Source organism: Conger conger, chromosome 3 (assembly GCF_963514075.1).
Source record: "Conger conger chromosome 3, fConCon1.1, whole genome shotgun sequence".
NCBI classification, from domain to species: domain Eukaryota; kingdom Metazoa; phylum Chordata; class Actinopteri; order Anguilliformes; family Congridae; genus Conger; species Conger conger.
In genome coordinates, this window is record NC_083762.1 from 53,943,612 (window position 1) to 53,963,494 (window position 19,883).

The 19,883-nt window shown below is 41.7% G+C and overlaps 1 protein-coding gene across 2 annotated transcripts in view; it reads left to right on the forward strand.

The window, feature by feature from the left end:
• Nucleotides 1-19,883, forward strand: part of gabrb3 (gamma-aminobutyric acid type A receptor subunit beta3) — an 84,410-nt gene that overhangs the window by 56,977 nt on the left and 7,550 nt on the right. For both annotated transcript variants that reach the window (XM_061233599.1, XM_061233600.1), the window contains exon 8: nt 14,538-14,782. In XM_061233599.1, the coding sequence (XP_061089583.1) occupies nt 14,538-14,782 (245 nt within the window). The remainder of the gene's footprint in view (nt 1-14,537; nt 14,783-19,883) is intronic.

The following is a 19,883-nucleotide window of genomic DNA, read 5'->3' on the forward strand; positions in this document are numbered from 1 at the left end:
ATTTATTATCCTAACCCGCTTATCCTGAACAGGGTCGCAGGGGGGCTGGAGCCTATCCCAGCATACATTGGGCGAAAGGCAGGAATACACCCTGGACAGGTCGCCAGTCCATCGCAGGGCACACACTCATACCTATGGGCAATTTAGACTCTCCAATTAGCCTAACCTGCATGTCTTTGGACTGTGGGAGGAAACCGGAGTACCCGGAAGAAACCCACGCAAACACGGGGAGAACATGCAAACTCCACACAGAGAGGCCCCGGCCGACGGGGATTCGAACCCAGGACCTCCTTGCTGTGCCACCCAATTATGGGTACTATCAACAGAAATTATTATAACTATAATTATTATTTATCAATTATTATTGTTATTACTTCATTCATAACTCATATAACTTATAAGATAGGGAGCATTATATATCTGATGATACATCAGGGGGATACATAAGTATGAGAACAAGTTGTGATGTTGTGATGGTTCTGATGGAGCTCTGCACATTTCGGGCCATATTTTCCAGAATCAACTTTGCACAGCACATACGCACAGTCACCTTCCAAGTGTGGTGTTCTGAGCATGGCGTACTGGGCGTGGCTTCTGAATCTTGCCATTTTCTGAAGTCAAGTGAGGGGCGCACCCAATGCGCCTCTGCTGAGTCCTCTGCAGAGATGGGAGAACCTGCTGGAAGGACAACCATCTCAACAGCACTCCATCAATCAGGCCTTTGTGGTAGAGTGGCTAGACAGAAGCCAATCTTGAGTTTGGAGTTGCATGTAAAGGACTGTGAGAGCATGAGCATTACCTGGAGCATTAAAACCATCCCAACAGTGAAGCATGGTGGTGGCAGCATCATGCTATGGGGTGCTTGTTAGCGGCAGGGACAGAAAGACAAGAAAACCTGCTCCAGAGTATGTGTGACCTCAGACTGGAGCGACAGTTTCAGCTTAACAATGACTCAAAGCATACAGCCAAGACAATGCTAGAGAGGCCTTGGGAGAAGTCTCTGACTGTCCTTGAATAACCCAGCCTAAGCCCAGACTTAAACCCGATAGAATATCTGTGGAGAGACCTGAAGATGGCAGTTCACAGATGTTTCCCATTCAAGCTGAAGGAGCTTGAGTGGATCTACCAGGAGGAATGGGATAAACTGCCCAAATCCAGGTGTGCAAAGCTTGTAGAGACTTACCCAAGAAGACTCAAAGTAATTGCTGCCAAAAGGGCTTCTACAAAGTACTGAATTAAGGGTCTGAATACTTATGTAAATGAGAGATTTTGATTTTAAATACATTTGCAATAATGTCTATAAACATGTTTTCACTTTGTCATTATGAGCTATTGAGTCTAGATTTATAGTCTTATGGTCCATATTTATTTACTGGACAGTATATCATATATTTAATTGGACTTATTTGGGCAGCTCCACGAGGCACATTCTGGACAGCTGTGTGAGAATTTGAAATTAAATTGCTGCAGATAAAAAATTTAATATTGTGACATGGATGTTGATACTATCGAACAGAAGGACAATGGCTTTATAATGGATGGTTGATAACAAATATAACTGTCTGGAATTTAAAAAAGAGACTTTTTTTAGTATGCACAAGTATGGTATTCTTTTACATTTTGCAGAGCAAACATTTTTTTGTGCATACAGTACAATCCATTTATACAGCTTTATATTTACTGAAGCAATGCAGTTTAAGTACCTTGCCCAAGGGTACAACAGCAGTGCTCCACCTAGGAGTCAAAATGACAACCGTTAAGTTGTAAGCTCAGTTCCGTAACTATGCTACACTGCTGCCCTATTTACAAATGCATGTGTTCTTTCCACAGATGAACTGTGACTCATTCAATGCTGTAAAAATGCAGAGCATTCACATTCTTCCTCTGTTTTTTAATTATGGCTTTAATTAGATTTGGGTAATTGAAAATGCTAATAGAATTTATGTAATCCGTATGCATGCATGTTTGACAACCATTAATATTAATTGGTTGTTGGCTTTGTTTGCACAAAACTCACAATATTAACAATTGAATACAGTACAGATATACAAGTAATATATCTATTACTGAACACCTGTTCATGCTATTTAAATTTGTAACAAAAAATAAGTAATTACCAAATAAAATAAATAAATAAATAAATAACATTTCTAAATGGTTTTTAAAATGATAGCTTTAGTCTGTTTTTGATGGCAATACCAGTAGTCATGAAATGACACATGTACACCATATGCTGGGCTCTTTTTGATTTCAGGGATATTTATTGTACAAGTAGGCTCCATCCTTGAGACATACATTTAGTGAAATGTCTGGGCCAGGGCTTGCCACAGGTACTCCTTCTCTGTCTCTGACCCAAAGCTGCCACATGGGTATCAGTGGGAATGGGTGCCCCTCCTCCCCCTTCCCCAGACCAAGGATAGTAGAACAGAGTTCATTAATTTGTGATAGAAAACATAGAGGAGTAAAAATTAATCGAACAACACCAACAACGAAGGGTGAAAACTTTCTGACTGCATCCAGGTAATTCCCAGAGGGATCCTGAAAGTATAGGCAGAAAATATCTACCAATTACTGTTAAAATTGTTCTGTGGTGGTTACCAACTGTTACAGTGATTGATGGACCTCCTCCCTCTACCTACTAGTAAGGTAAAACTGCCACTGTCACTGTCACTGTCTAGACCGGAGAAGCATATCAGAGTGTTACGTTCCGGGGAGACCTTGCTTCCTCAGTGTGTTCCCTCCTGTTTCATTTCAGAGTAGCAATATTTGCTTTTGAATTAATTGAAGGGATTTCATTGAAAGAGCGTTCATTTGGTGATGTGGGCGTAGACCTGAATTCAAATTCTGTAAACTTGGAAAGTGTACCGCAGATGGAAAACAGCTGTAAGTACCCGGAACAGCTGTTTTTACTTCAGTGCAGGTACTAGTTCTGGAAAGGTCTGCGATTCACCCCCCTGGAGTAGAAAGAATAAATGTAGGCCAAATACAAGGCTATCCAGTTAACTAGATAATGTTAGACTGTTAAAGCTGTCACTGTGACCAGACTACGGGCTGACACAAAGCAGAATATAAATGCTCTAATAACGACCAGTAAACGACCAGTAAACTCACCAGTGGCTAAGGTTGTTATTATTTTGTTATTATTATGAGCATTATTATTATTATTATTATTATTGATATTGTTGTTATGATTACACTATTATGAAACTATTCATTACACTCAAGGGCAAGGCCTACTTCAACCGTGTGAAAGCAAGTGTGATGTAATGTTTTCCCAGTGTCATCTGGCCATTTAATCCAGCCAAGCCCCGATTCTGACTTTGATATATATGCGAGTGTTACATTTTGTTATTAACAAACCCAATTTTGTGATGGCTGAACCAAAATTGTGTTTGTAAAGAACAAATTGAAGACTTGAATTTAATCAAAATATATATTTAAGAACTGAATGCTGATCTAGTCTAGGTCATCTTTTAATCTTGTGAGATCATTCAAAATTAAACAATTCAATTCACCTTTAAAACATTATGACCACTTTCCTAATCTGCAGAAGCATGGACTCTGCAAGAACTCTGAAGGTGCCCTGCGGTATCTGGCACCAAGATGTTAGCAGCCGATCCTCTAAGTCCTGTAAATTGCAAGGTGGGACTTGTTGTCCCACTGGGGAATTTGGAAGCCAGGGCAACACTTTGAAATTGAACTCATGTTGCTCAAACCATTCCAGAGCAATTTGTGCAGTGTGGCAGGGCACACTGAAAGAGCTGCCGAGATAGGCCTCTGCCATCGGGGAATACTGTTGCCATGAAGGGGTGTACCTGGTCCGCAATGATGTTTAGGTAGGTGGCATGAAAACAGGACTCATCGGACCAGACAACCTTCTCCCATTGCTCCAAGGTCCAGTTTGGACACAGACGTGCCCATTTTAGGTTCTTTCGACAGTGGACAGGGGTTAGCTTGGGCATAGACCTGTTAGCAGCTACGCAGCCCCATACACAGCAGGGTGCGATGTATTGTGTATTGTGACACATTCCATCATTAAACTATTCTGCGACTTGTGCCAGATTAGCCCTTCTGTCGGTTCTGATGAGATGGGTTAGCCTTTGTTGCCCTCGTGCAGTGATGAGCCTTGGGCGCCCAACACCCTGTAGCCTTGTTGTGGTTTGTTCCTCCTCGGACCACCGTCAGTCTTTACTCACCACAGCTGACCAGGAGCACGCCAAAAGCCTTGTCGTTTTAATGCTCCGACCCTGCTGTCTGGCCATAACATAATTTGGCCCTTTTCTCCCGAATCCAAGACATCGACTATGAGAACCAATGGTTCACTTACCGTCAAATATATCCCAGACCTTGACATGCACCATTGTTATCATATGCACTATATGTTATCAACATTATTCACTTCATCTGTGAGGGGTCATAATGTGGTGGCTCATAAGTCTATATGATATGATTATGACTTATTCTTGAATTGCTTGGTAATAATAGGATTTGCTTAGCGGCTTAGTGTAAATTGTCCTGTGAGCAAGCCAGGGAAACATGACTTTATACTAAATAAATTGAATGATTCTGAGGTTGGCGGCGCCACCTTGTAAAAACTGTGTCATTTCAGCTATAACAGAGATAGGATAGTTTTTGCTATAAATGGTTACAGCATTATTGAAATCAGCTTCTTATCATGTAGAAAAAAATAAACCCACAGAATTTGAAGCCATTTGCAACAAAAACTATACAACAATAAAAGCTCACGGATTCCATAGCTCATGTAAATTAAATTTCCCTGAGATCAAATCAATTTGGTTTTTGAAAGCTTACCACTCTCAGACAGAACCTTCCCATATTGAATTGAGATGTTTCTGTTCATGTGATTGGCAGTGTAGTGAATGGCTCTAGTGTGCATAGTGCTTTCAGTAACTTGGATCAGGATATATGCGGTTTGGATTGATAACACTAGCAGGAGTAACTGGGTAATTTAGGAATAAAGCAATATGTTTTGCTTAACAGCTGCTGTTATTTACAAAAATTGGTGAAAATACTTAGTTTTATTTTCCCCACGTGCCTGCAGGGCACTTCAATCGTCCAGCACAGACAAGTGCTTTCTTTTCTTTGAAAAAACCCACAAAAGGAAAAACGGAAAAAAATATAAGTGGCCAAAAAATTAGGAAACACGAGAAAAGCCGGCATTCTTTGATCCGCCTTTGGGTCGTTCCGTCCCGGCGGTGCCCCGGCCTCTGAAGTCGTCCTTCCTCATCTAGTCTCCGTTTTTTAATCCCGTCTAGGTTTAGAGAGAGAGATGTTAGTGAGCTTATTGTGGGAATGATCTGCTCACGTGAATCCGGGACTTTGATGGTTCGTCCGCGGGGGGTTTCGTCCGTGCGCATGGGCTCTCTCGCAGTCCTCTCCGGAATTGCTCCCCGTCTTCCTGGGGTGGATTCGGCTCCTTGGTTTAGTACACGCGTTTGTGTACGCTGGATCCAGATCTCTCCACCTCCGTCATGAGCCCCGTGCTGCGTTTGTATTCTCCTTTTGAAGACGCTGCTCTCTATCCCGAACTCGGTTCAGCTGTGCCTGTTCAATTAAAATGGTTATTCACGTGCGGAATGCGGCCGCACCCGTCTCGCCCCGGGGGTGGCTGGCCATGGTGCTGATTCTCCTCCTGCTCTCTCTCCAAGGTGCCGTTCTCTTAAATAAGACATAGGAAAATATTCAGAGTTAATCTGCTTCCCCAGCTCTTGGCGCCGGCGCACAGGCCGTTCCACCCCAGTGGTGTACCGATCCCTGGTCGGGCCACCACAATACATTCCACGCATTCTTTAAATCTGCCCATCACCAAAAACATGGCAGCAATCTTGGAGGTATAAAACCACCAGGGCCTGGATTTGGAGAAGTATTATATTTGACCCATAATGTGTGCAACATGGAAACTAGAATATTTTTTGTGGCTGTTATACAAGGTGATGAAGAACATGTATGGTAAAACCTGAGGGTCCTTGTTGAACTCTCAGGGGGAAAGCTCTACAGCTTTGCCCCAGTGCAATGGGATGACAAAAGGGAGTGAGGGAAAAAAAGGAGAGAATCATAGAAAGAGCGAGAGAAAAATAAATATGCTCCATAAACGGGTAGAAGGAAAGAAGCGGGAGGGAGGGAGAGAGAGTGGAAAGGAGGAGAGAGAGAAAGAGAGATGCTCCATAAAAAGATATTTATCCCCTCAGTAGCCTGCTCTCTTGATGAAAAAGGGAGGCACACACAAGTCAAGAGTCCTGTGATTAAATTGTTTGGATGGCGTGATCGCTGAAGGACAAACCGAGATCAGCACTAGACTAGAGAGAGAACACCTATAAAGAGCATGGCTCAGGTTATGTGGAAACTACGTACGACCAGCAGATGATTAAGAAAGAAGAAAAATGCTCAGCATGTTTGAGGCTGTAGCTCGCATACACTCAGGCAGCACAGCTAGGCTGAAGTTCCACCATAATTTAACTGAAGGGCCAATATTTATCTTTTGCTCCCTGTTTTACTTTACAGCAGAACAGGCAACTGGCATGCACATTTTATGTTATACTTGTAGGAAGAAAAAAAGTGTTACTGAGCCATTTTGGTTGGGAAAGATGAATTTATGTTTGCATAAAAAAATGAACTGTGTTCACATTGTTGAGCACAGGAATTTCTCTCCTTATAATGACCAGGTACAGTGGGATCCAGAATTATTGGCCTTGATAAATATGCCCAAGTAAACCAAAAATGGTTATTGACATACGCTTTATTTTCCAACATGCGTAAAGTAGTGCACTTTTTTTAGTGATTCAATGGAATCAACCAAAGTCTTACATTTTTCAAATAAAAAAAAATATTTCCCCCAAAAAACAGGTTCCACAATTATTGGCACACCACATTTCCCACCTATTTTGTACTAGTCCTATAAAAGTGTCAATATGTCAAAAACTATTTTCTGCACACACATGGTTGAAGACTTAAATTAAAGAAGAGGCAGGTACAATTCAGTAATTGGGGGGAATTTATGTCAGAGTATGTCAGAACATGTACATACAGTGTACAGAAAGATACATAAAAGTATAAACATCATTTCAAAAGTTTATAGTTATAGTTTAGCAATATCTCAATTTGTAAGAACTACTCTATATTTTTGCGCAACCTTGATCTCAATGTGTGTACAAGATTTGGTAAAGATATCTACTGGCATTCAAATTCTACGTCCCAAAGTTGCACCCAAATGTCCTCAAGTATCCTCAAATATCTCCAATATATGCATATATTTTTGTCCCAACACATGAATGATCAGAAAAGCTTATTTTTCTATTAAAACCGATTGTTTGTTACAAAATGTAAATTAAATTAAATTAATTAAAAGCTCTCCAAAAAGGATTACATGCCCTAATGCTTTATAACAAACCTGCATCAAATTTAAAATGGAACTCTAGTTAAAAATTAAGTTAACCAGAGCCCCATTAGTCAGACCAATTACAGGTTTATCCATAAGAAGTACAACGCAAACACTCACTGGATGTTTTATACACATGAATATTCATTCTGCTATGCAAACAAAGCGATATTCCTGAACTGTCCTTCTCCTAAACCCCATAAAAGAAGATTGCTATGTTTTAAATTAGTTTGGTACTGAAATGACCTAGCAACAACAAGTAGTTGAAGGGGTATAGTCCTAGGAAAAATAGATTGTTCTCAAATGGCTTAATGGATACAAAATAAACTTCTACGTTTGTCAGAAAACAGTCGTAGCTTGATAGCCAGATGGGATATTTGGTTCCATGAATATATCTGCATCGTATAATTTGCAAAACCAAAGTATATTTTCTACCCAACCCGAAATATGTTGGCCAGATCTGCAATAAAAGTGAAAAAAAAATCTGCAGGAAAAAAAACCCAATGTATTTATCTATGCAACTTCTGAATTGTATATTTTAGTTCTTATAATGGAACAAGATTTTTTGATGTAGAGAAATAATTGTTAGAATATGCCTTGTGATTGTCTGAGTCAGTGACTAGGTCAGGGTTGTAAACAGTGAGAGTGGCATGAGGAAGCCTGCTGTTTTATTGCCCTGCTTTGTAGATAGGTAGGTTGACAAGCATGTAAAGAAGCATTGTGTGTTGTGACTCATTCCATCATTAAAATATTCTGCAACTTGTGCCACAGTAGCCCTTCTGTCAGTTCTGATGAGATGGGATAGCCTTTGTTGCCCTCGCGCAGTCATGAGCCTTGGGCTAGTTTTAACAATCAGGCATCGCCATCTTGCCATTTTATTACGTCACAGTTTTTATTATCTTAGAAATATGAACGCTACAAGAATTTGGGATATTGACGACTCAACCACCAGGGTGCAGCTTGGATGGGATTAAAAGCTTGTGCAAACACCCCAGGCAAAGATGACAGCCATGAGTCTTTTTCTATAGTTTTAGAGAACACATTTGGACCATTCTTCCGTGCAGAATCATTGATAACCTTGGGATTAACCCCCTCTTCAGTTGATACCACATCTTTTTCATGGGCTTTAAGTCTGGAGACTGAGATGGCCGATGCTCTGCTGTTTGCATGCTTGTTACCTCATTTTTATGTTCTAGTGATACAGGATGTGGTGTAATGACACAAGATAGTTCCTTTAGTTTCTTTTAAACTAAATTAAAGTAGTTGTTTAGAAATTAGTTGTTTTGCTCATTTCTCTTTGTTTGATTTAATTGTTAGGGGTGACAATAATTTTGGCACCTATGGTTTCTAGGAAAAAAATAAATGACTAAATAAAAGAAACATGAGGGTAAATGTATTGAAATACAAATATACAAGTTTTCCTGTATGTTTGAACACATAATATCTATTATCACATCCAACATATATAAATTATCCATGTTGTTTATTATATGCAGCATACATAGTAAGATATAACAAAATCAAATGATTGGCTATGTCTTATCATATAGAATGCATAATGGATGAGTACACAGCGACCCCTAACCTTCAACATCACACAAACGGTTATAAATCAGAAATAATTATTTGGTCTCCCAGAGTCATATGTTTCTCAGGATTCAAGATGAAGTGTCTCCTCTGGCTCGCCAGTGATAAGATGAGCCATATATCCTCGAGCCTGGGATGAAAATCGGTCAAAGGCCACTGGCCTGCATTGTGAGGGAGAGAGAAGGAGGGAAAGGAAGAAAGACACACATACACACACACACACACACACAGACTATATTTTGACTCTTGGTTGGCATTGGATGGCTGAGCGAGAGATAGATAGGGAAAGCCCTGTATGTACGGCCTGAAAAGCCTGGGATCTATTGCCACACCTGCTTCTTGAAAGGCCTCACAAGGGACTTGAGAATTCAGAGAATTTATTGCATTTATAGTTTCAATTACAGAGTCCCCATTAGTGTGATTGTGATTATATAATGAGTATGCAATGAGAAAAAAAAACTTATAAAATGAGAAAACACTCTTCCCTTCAATCCCCCAATTTCTTTTAAATGGAGATTCCAAATCACTGCACGGTTAAGAGGTCAGTTACAGCCCTGCCTTTGTTGGCCATCACATATGGAGGTCTTGCCTGTCATTGGAACTGAACCACAGCACACTCAATCATCAACTGGCTCTCTGGATCTTATCAAATTCCAGACCTCTATGGGGCTCCAGGCCGGGCCTGCAGATTGTTAAACTCCACCATCACAGCCGCAATTGTAGTAGCCTCTCTGGCACATTGGGTGAGAAGGTTAAAAGCACATCAGCATCAGTATGAAACAGTCGCAAGAGTCCCTGCACAATGACAGTACCAAGTCCTCCCAAAGTACCTCTCAGCCATCTGAACATATCCCAATTCCAAGGAGGAGATTGGAGAATTTTAGTTACCTCTTTATGAAAGTAATGCATGCATTCCCTTTCTGCAAAGCATGTGGGCAGCCTCACAGCAAGAAGGTACTGGGTTAAAATCTAGGGCCTTTCTGTGTGGAGTTTGCATGTTCTCCCTGGGCCTGTGTGGGTTTCCTCCGGGTACTCTAGTTTCCTCCCACAATACAAAGACATGCAGATTAGGCTACTTGGGAGGGGGCATAAACAGGACATTGCTGCAAAAGAGCATGCATGCCCAGTCAACCTACACTGGTTTAATAAATAAATAAATAAAAACCTTGGCATTTAGAATGTAGCTTTTTCAAAACTTTTTTTTTTCTCATTTTTTGAAACCTTTGAGGCTTGTATCAATATTTGCTGAGAGCAAAACCTGGAGCAAAATTTTACTTTTGAGCTTTGGGCCTCAAAAGTCCTGTCTGAAGGGATGATCAAGACTGCTGAGTTGAAGAGGGGATTTCTGTCACAAGTCTTGTAGCTGTCATGTGACACCAGGCAGTCCAACTGAACCTGAGCCATGAAGCTTGACATTGGAACAGACCTGAGTCAAATACGCACAGTAATTGCTTTGGGTTTTCTGTGTTCGATTTGATCTTTCCTGGTGCAATTGAGCCAACCAAGAGTGCCAGAAGGTGGGGTTTGCACTTTTCTGAGAGAATTTTATAGGTTTCAATACACCAGACACGCTCAGTAAAGCATAGAAATAAATTGCATCCAAAACAATGACATATTTGACCCAGGTCTGCATTGGAATGTATACAGTACAAACAGTAACAAAAGTCAGGGACATGGTATTAAATTTTATTAAAACAAAATCAAAATTGGGATTCCACCCCCCTTTGCTTGGAAGCAGTCCAATTGCTTCTGATTAAGAAGGATTGACCTCTGGCTGTGATGTTTATTCATCATAAAAACTGTTAATTATGAAGTCCGGCACATATGACTGTCTTGGGGGGATCTTAATGTCAGGAACACGGTGAATGGAAATATGATTTTTACCTTGGGCTTAAAAAAGTGTTCTATTTTTAGGATGTCCCTTTAAGCCTGTTTATTCTGCAGTGTTTACCATTTCCATTTGTTGGATATCTTAACCCCTTAAATATTGCACCTTTACTTGACACAAGCTTGAAAATGACATACCCAATACCCAAAATAAAATTATTACTATTGAACCCTTTTTCTATTCTTGAACTACAGGTGTAATCCTGGTCTTTTCTGAAAGGTAACCTGTTGGGGGTGTTTTCCAAGAGGATTACTCAAGATATAACGAAAAAAAAGTTAAAGAAGCTCAAACACAGTGAAAGTGGAAGCTTTTTTTCTCACTGAAAAGATTTTCTGTTTTTGATTGGAAACAGATTATTGTGCCTGTGGCTGGTGCAGTTAGAAACACAATGGAGCCAAGTCACAACACTGGACAAATCCACTTTTTCTAATGTATGTCAAGGCTGTTTTACAAAAAGGACATTTGGAGACTCCAAAAGGACACATGGAAATAAATTATATTATGGGTCTTATGAAGTGTAAAATATTCAAAAGCAGGCTCCTTATTTATAAGCATGCTGAATAATAATACAATATTTTGAAACTATATTTACATGCTCACCGATATAAAATGGGGTCACCTCACTGAAAATGCCCTTTATTGTATTGTTGACAGTGTTTTCATTGTCTTCCTCAGAAATATTCACTCAGACGAAAGACTTCTTGGAACTACTCCAACGGAAGTCCTCTATTTAGACCTAGGCATCACAAAATATATATTTTTGTTGTAAAAACAAAATCTCAAGAACTGTCTTTGCCGAAGCAAGTGTATTGAAAATGCTACGGCTTTGTTACACAGACAAAAAAAATGCTGTGCTGTTTTATGCAAGCCTAAGTTATACACCATAGGAAACATTAAGTAATTAGCTAAAATTGTTAGTCAACACTTCAATAATGTGCCCGCAGTCAGTTCTTTGATGAGCTGACTACAACTACATTACCAATACTGGTCAGATACGGTCATACTTGGGCTCATCGAGTTGAGAGAGCCTATCCAAAATGTAGATAATAGCATTTCTATGTAAAAATACTTTTCTAAAAGTATGCAATAGCATAACGGACAACTATCGACATTTCTCCGAGTTAAAATAGGTTATACATATAGAGCCGTCCTGAAAAAGACACTGGCATTACTCTACATTACTACAAAATGCAGAGAAGGTGAGGTCCCCCCATACTTGTTTTACGACCCACATGTTACAAAATAAGGAACTGTTGTCATGTTAAAATACGTTTTACAGATAGAACCGTGAGTTTTAACGTTTTCAAACGGTATATCCTGTTACCATAGTGATTTAAAAAATTGCACCCTGACAAAAGGAATGAATGCAACAAAAATTTTTAAGTGGATATGCGTCTTAGCCAATTCTTGAAAAATAATTCTCAGAAAACTGTCACTTCTATTGCTCCATCTCTTTTTCTCTATCTAAAAGATACCTTTATCAAAATGTACAGCTTACAACCAAGATAAAATTAAGAAAATAATTAAATTACAAAATATGAGCATGTTTAATCTAAAGACTTGATTAATCTACCTTAAAACAATGAAGGTTGCAGACAAGTCACAGTAACAAAGGAAATCATAAAGATAAAGATAATACAAAGCCACAGCTTGTTTCCTCCAAAACTAGTCTCAAGAAAGTCAAAGTCAGTGCTAAAAACCAGAAGACTAAGGATGAAATGTAGAACACCAGACCAAGGTGCAGGCCTTAGATCCCAACTTACAACTCAAAAAACAAAAAAGGAAAGACATAATTAATCTAGGTGAAAGAGGGGGTGGGACATCTCTGCTTCCCCTGGTCCATGCATACTGAATTAATGATTGGGACAGGGGACAGGGGTACTAGGAGTATTGATAACTTTCTTTTTATAATAATCTTATGACATTCCTCTTCAAAAAAGTTGTAACTAATGCTGAACTTCCCTTCAAGAAAAAATACAGTAGCGAACTGTTTACTGTCGTTCATCCTGCAAATTGACATCCTTTTCAATGCCATTGTCATAATGCTCAGGTATTGCTTTATAAATCATCCATAGATGCTTAATGTAGAATTGTGCTGCATCTCCTCTAACTCTCTGGGGCCTGAGGGTAAACTGAGGAACACTGCTGATTGTGCCATGCTCTGTGCCATGTTAATTTGTGTCATTTTACACACATGCACACACACACACCCTAGTATACACATATTTACGCCTCAATTGGCTAACCCCCCTGTTTCTGCTCTGTTTATATGCAGACCACTTTGGGTTGTTCCTTGAAGTATCCTATGGCCAAATGGTGAAGTTCCCTGACAATGCAGATATTTTGAACCTGGCTTGAGTGTGCACAATGACCCAAATGTTGTCAATGTTGCATCACCACATGATGGTGTCATAGAAATGTAGATTTCTCTGTGCCACTTACTCACTTTGAAGTAAGCATATACAGGTAGAATAAAATGTGGTGTGAAGAACTGAATATTGAAATATAGTACTTTGAGGAAATAAATATTAAAAAGGTAATGTGTTCTGTATATTGGTGTTCACTATATTCATTGTAAAATATTGCCATGGATTATTAAAGAGAGGTTCATTTGTGTGTGCGTGTGTGTGTGTGTGTGTGTGTGTGTGTGTGTGTGTAAAATCATGTATTTGATCTGGATCTGTTCCATGTGTACAGAAACAGCAATATCCTTGAACAATAATATAGAAATAAGCAGAATCGTAAAGGCAGCGAGGGAATTTACATCTGAAACCATTGTGACTCCTTTTCATTTAATTTCCAGCTGTCACCAGCAGAGTAATTCTGAACATAGCTAGTTAGATGGAGCACATCAGCTATGCTGTTTTATAGGTGTAGCTGCCATGGGAGTTAAGATCCTATGATGTTTTTACAAGCTTGTCACTTGTACTGTAACCTTTACACAGCCTTTAGGCTGCAGGTATGGAGAAATGCTACTTTAAATAAAGTCAGACACTACCAACCAGCCCTCAGAAAACTGGACATTGAGTTTGGCTTAAATTTTACACTACACCTATTTGCTCTGTTCTGAAAATGACATCATAAATTAGCAGATATTATCCAAAAATAGACTATTGCAATCTGTGTAGCCGCAATTTTATTTATGTATTTATTCATTTATTTATTTTTATGGCTGTGCCTTTACTGCTGTATTGGAAGCGCTGTAGCCAGTTGAACTGCTGGAAGAATCTGAAGGCACTAATGACAGCTTTGTGAATTGGAGCCTTCTCTCTGCTGTTGCCTAATTTTAAATATGTTTCTATACCATCTGTGACTTTACTGATGTAATGCCTTTTTCTCTTTTGCTTATTTGTTACTTGTGTTTACTATTATTTTATTATGAAAAAAAGATTTAAAAAATAAATGAACAAAATCGGATTTTGTAGTGACCTGAGAGTGAGGTTTCTTGAACCCCATATGGGTTGAAAAGCTGCCAATCAGACTTGGGTGACATAATCAAAATAATATGCTGTCCACCATAGAATGCAATGATTGGTCCACATCACTGAGAAAACGATCGTTCCTTCCTCTTTTGTAGTTCTTTAAAGCCTTGGTCTCATACGGCTGCCATTTTGTGTGTGCCTTTATGCTGACTCTAACATGGCAATATACTCTATACTCTTCCAGGTATTACGACTGTGCTCACCATGACAACCATCAACACGCACTTGAGGGAAACACTACCCAAGATCCCCTATGTCAAAGCCATCGACATGTACCTGATGGGTTGCTTTGTCTTTGTCTTCTTGGCCTTGCTGGAGTATGCTTTCGTCAACTATATCTTCTTCGGAAGGGGGCCTCAGATGCAGAAGAAGCTGGCAGAAAAAGCAGAAAAGGCCAACAACGACCGTAATAAATATGACAGCAACAGGGTAAGCCTTTTCACACTGGATGCATTATACAGGCACCAAAAAAAAGTCCAGGAACCTCATTCTTGTTCCAAATTCATTGTAATTAAAGATGTTAATTTGTTAATTGTATGTCCGTTTGTTCATTCAGATCTGTGAGGTTTGGCAGCACAAGTACCTGTAAATATGCTTGCATCTCAAAAGAGATGCTTGTGAGCAATTGTAGGCCATTTAAATAGGCGTGTCAGAGCGACGCTAGCGTATATTAGACTGGCGAAAGTTGTCCTTAGTCAGTAAGTGCATCATTCTGACCAGGTGTTTAGTATCGCTGCGGGTTTTCCTCTTGACACGGTAACGTAGATTTTTTTAAATTGCTCATTTGAACAGCAAGGGTTAGGGCTTGAGCCAGGTTGTTTGTCTATTACCTGTTAATCACTTCTACTGGTTGCATGCCTGTAGAGTGATTGAACATTTGTCTTAGGTAACTTAAATAGCTGTGGAATTTATCAGTAGATTAGCTTTGATTTGGTATTGCTTGTGAGCAATTGTAGGCCATTTAAATAGGCGTGTCAGAGCGACGCTAGCGTCGCTCCGTCCCCGTTTGTGATGTTATGTTTCTCCCCATCCCAGTCTGCTCTCTCCCTCGAAGACCCCCTCTGCGACGTGGGCCTCCACGGCGTCGGAACCCCTCAAACCTCAGCTATCCCCCGCTGACCCCCTGTGAGGACTTTGCTGTCACAGGGGGACTATGGAACTGCCAGTCTGCCACTCGGAAGGCTGACTTCATCCCTGCGTATGCCTCCCTCCAGTCCCTACAATTCCTTGCCCTAACTGAGACCTGGATCACACCTGACAACACCGCCACTCCCGCTGCCCTCTCATCCTCCTTCTCCTTCTCGCACACTCCCCGTCCTTCCGGCCGTGGCGGTGGTACTGGTCTTTTAATTTCCCCCTCGTGGAAATTCTCTGTTCTCCCCCTCTCTGACCTGTCCATATCCACTTTTGAATTCCATTCTGTTGCAGTATCCTACCCTACTAACCTTTTCATTGCAGTTATCTACCGTCCTCCAGGGCCCCTGGGAAACTTCCTTGATGAGCTAGACACCCTTCTCAGCTCCTTCCCTGAGGATGGCACCCCTCTGATTCTCCTTGGAGACTTCAACATCCACCTAGAAGCCTCCCAGTCTGCTGCCTTCCTACCGCTAATCCACTCCTTCGGCCTCTTCCTGCAACACTCTCCTCCAACCCACAAGGCGGGCAATGTCCTAGACCTTGTCTTTGTAAGGAACTGCTCATGCTCCAATTTCACGGTTACCCCTCTGCATACATCTGATCACCACTTCATCTCATTCTCCCTCCCTCTTCCTCCCCATCCTCCTCCCCCTCCTCCCTCCCACACTTCCTCAGCCCGCCGTAACCTCCGCTCCCTCTCACCCTCTTCCTTTGCCAGCACCGTCACCGCCTCACTCCCCCCTCTCGAATCCTTCTCCAAACTCCCCGCTGACTCTGCATCTGCCACCCTCCTTTCATCTCTCTCCTCCGCCTTTGACTCTCTCTGTCCCCCTGTCTCAAAACCACCTCGCACATCCCCTCCCAGTCCTTGGATATCTGACACCCTCCGTACCTCCAGGGCCAGCCTCCGCGCAGCGGAGAGGAAGTGGGGGAAATCCAGAGACGCTTCCGACCTCATGACTTACCAGTCTCTCCTGGCGGCATTCTCTTCCGATGTCACTGCCGCCAAAGCAAAATACTATCAAACGCAAATTCAGAACTCTGCTTCTAACCCCCGGAAACTTTTCTCCATTTTCTCCTCTCTCCTCAACGCACCGCCTCCTCCTCCTCAGTCCTCCGTCGCTGCTGATGACTTTGCTGATTTCTTCGATGAGAAGGTCGCAGTCATCCGCAGATCCTTTACAACCGCCGCCCCCCTCACTGTGCCCTTCCCCCCCTCTAGGCCCATCCCTTCCTTTTCCACTTTCTCCCCCCTTACAGACTCTGATGTTTCTCAACTCCTGCTCTCCCACCGCCCTACAACCTGTGCCCTTGACCCTATCCCCTCTTCTCTTCTCCAAACTATCACACCTGACATTCTCCCATTTGTCACCTCCCTTGTCAACTCCTCCCTGTCTTCCGGCTGTTTTCCGGCATCCTCCAAGAGGGCCCACATCACTCCGCTGCTAAAAAAGCCTACCCTGGATCCCTCCATCATCCAGAACTACCGCCCGGTATCTCTTCTTCCTTTCCTTTCTAAAACTATAGAACGAGCCGCTTCTACTCAACTTTCTTCCTTCTTTTCTAACAACAACCTGCTAGACCCCCATCAGTCTGGCTTCAGATCGGGCCACTCGACAGAGACTGCGCTCCTCTCCGTCAGTGAGTCACTTCATGCCGCACGAGCAGCCTCCCTCTCCTCTGTCCTCATTCTTCTAGATCTCTCTGCTGCCTTCGACACTGTGGATCACTCCATCCTCCTGTCTGCCCTGTCAGCAACGGGCATCTGTGGCACAGCCCTGGACTGGATTGAGTCCTACCTCTCTGGTCGCTCCTTCCAGGTTGCCTGGGCTGGTTCGGTATCGACACCTCGGCCCCTCGCCACAGGAGTTCCCCAGGGCTCAGTCCTTGGCCCGCTTCTTTTTTCTCTCTACACTCGCTCCCTTGGCCCTGTGATCACTGCACATGGGCTATCCTACCACTGCTATGCGGACGATACCCAACTCTTCGTCTCGTTCCCGCCGTCTGATACGCAGGTTTCAGCCCGTATCTCTGCTTGCCTGAGGGACATCCAGAGCTGGATGGACAACCACCATCTAAAGCTCAACCCAGGTAAAACTGAAATGATATTCATCCCTGCTAATACCTCTCCCCATCTGGATCTCTCCATTTCCCTCGGGGATACCACACTCACGCCGTCACCCAGTGCAAGGAACCTCGGCGTGGTGATGGACAGCAGACTGTCCCTTTCCGAGAACATTGCGGCGGTGACCCGGTCTTGCAGGTTCTTCCTATACAACATACGGAGAATCCGCCCCTTTCTCACCCCCTACTCGACCCAGCTCCTGGTCCAAGCGATGGTTCTGTCCCGCCTGGACTACTGCAATTCCCTCTTGGCTGGCCTCCCAGCGTCTGCCATCAGACCCCTCCAACTCATCCAGAATGCAGCAGCTCGTCTGGTCTTCAACCTTCCCAAATACTCACACGTCACCCCCCTGCTTACTTCCCTCCACTGGCTGCCTGTCATGGCTCGCATCAAATTCAAAACATTGGTGCTAGCCTTCCAAGCAGTTAAAGGGTCTTCCCCAGCTTATCTGCAAAAAATCATCAGACCCTACACCCCTGCCAGACCTCTTCGTTCAGCCTCCACAGGCCGCTTGGCACCTCCCCCTCTCAGAACCTCCACCTCACGCTCACGACTACTGTCTGTTCTGGCTCCACGGTGGTGGAACGAACTCCCCGTTGAGGTCAGAACTATAGAATCCCTCCCCACCTTCAAGCGCAAGCTGAAGACACACCTCTTCAAACAGCACCTCTCCCCATCCCTCCCTACCTCCCTGTGAACCTTAATTGTTGTCTCTGTGACTTGTGTATCAGTATTTTAGTTGGCTAGGTAAGCAGTGTTCGGATAGTTAACTTTGGTGACTTTTGCTCTTTGTTTGTTTGTTCAAAAAAAAAAAAAAAAAAAAAAAAAAAAAAAAATGGCCCTTGCCCTTATCTTTGTTGTACAGGTAGCAGTTGAAATTGTACTTACCTCTAGGGTCTTTCAGCGAACTTATCCCTGGTTATGGGTATGCACTTTGTTGTACGTCGCTCTGGATAAGAGCGTCTGCCAAATGCCAATAATGTAATGTAATGTAAAAAAGAGACATCCCTACATACATATTATGAATATTATTGCATCTTAGCCAGTACAATTTTAATAAAGACAATGTATATTTTATTTTCCAAAACACTCCAGACATTTAGCTCTGTACTCTATATATATTCTGAAAGATTTGATCCCACTATCAGACAGTTTGACGACCCCTAATTACATTTTTGTATTTCTGTGGATCAGTCCTTTCATAGTACACCATTTGTAATGGAACAGCTTCCAATAAAATTAAATGAAAGGAGACTGAGTTACACCCTTCTCTCACCTCCCAAAAAAATGGCATCTTAAAAGCTTTCTTAGCACGTTGTTGATTTAACACCACTGAAGAAACCAAAAGGTAGGCCAGCAATTAACATTTCTTTTGGCATGGAACTAAGCTACTCATATTTATCTTATGGTATTTTATGAGGATATGACAACTAAGAACACTGTTTTTTCAATCAACAGGCTGTGTTGTACTGTTGAAAAGTTTAAGAAATTAAGTTGTAGTGTTTCAATTTCAATTATTCAGCTGGGAATAATATGTTAATGGTATTTTTTTTTATGTGATGTTGGTCACACTTTAAACATACTTAGGTTTTAGGAATCATATGTAAAGCCTTAATAAACACAGCATAATGGCTTCATAAACCATACATAAGCAAATGTCATACTTCATAAAGGGAGATATAACACCTTCTTATACAATGCGTTATACCAAATGTGTTATAACCTGTCACCTGGCTAATGGCTAAATAAAGGGTGACCTAAAACACTTATTTAGGATGCTAGGCTAACTGTGGAATACCACATGATGTTACTTGGTGTGATGTGCTTGATGTTGGGAAAATATAAATCAGCCCAAATGGGCCCCCTTGACTCTCATAACAAAGAGAAATGAGTGCAAATGCGTTTTAAATACTATCAATTACTCTTCGCTCACAAGATGGCATGGACCTTCAGTCAGTCTTGGTCTACCACTGGACTTTGAAGTGCTGAGGGGATGTTTGATGTCTCTGAATCTTCTCACAACACACCATTTTGTTTAACATCTTATGACTTTCCACCTCAAAACCAAAGTTGTAACTAATGCTGAACTTCCCTTCAAGAAAACATGCTGTAGTGTACTAATGCACTCTTTACTGTCGTTCATCCTGCAAAGTGTCATCCTTTTCAAAGCCATTGTCATAATGCTGAGGTATTGCTTCATAAATTATCCATAGATGCTTAATGTAGAATTCTACAGCATGTCCTTTAACCCTCTGGGGTTTGAGGGTT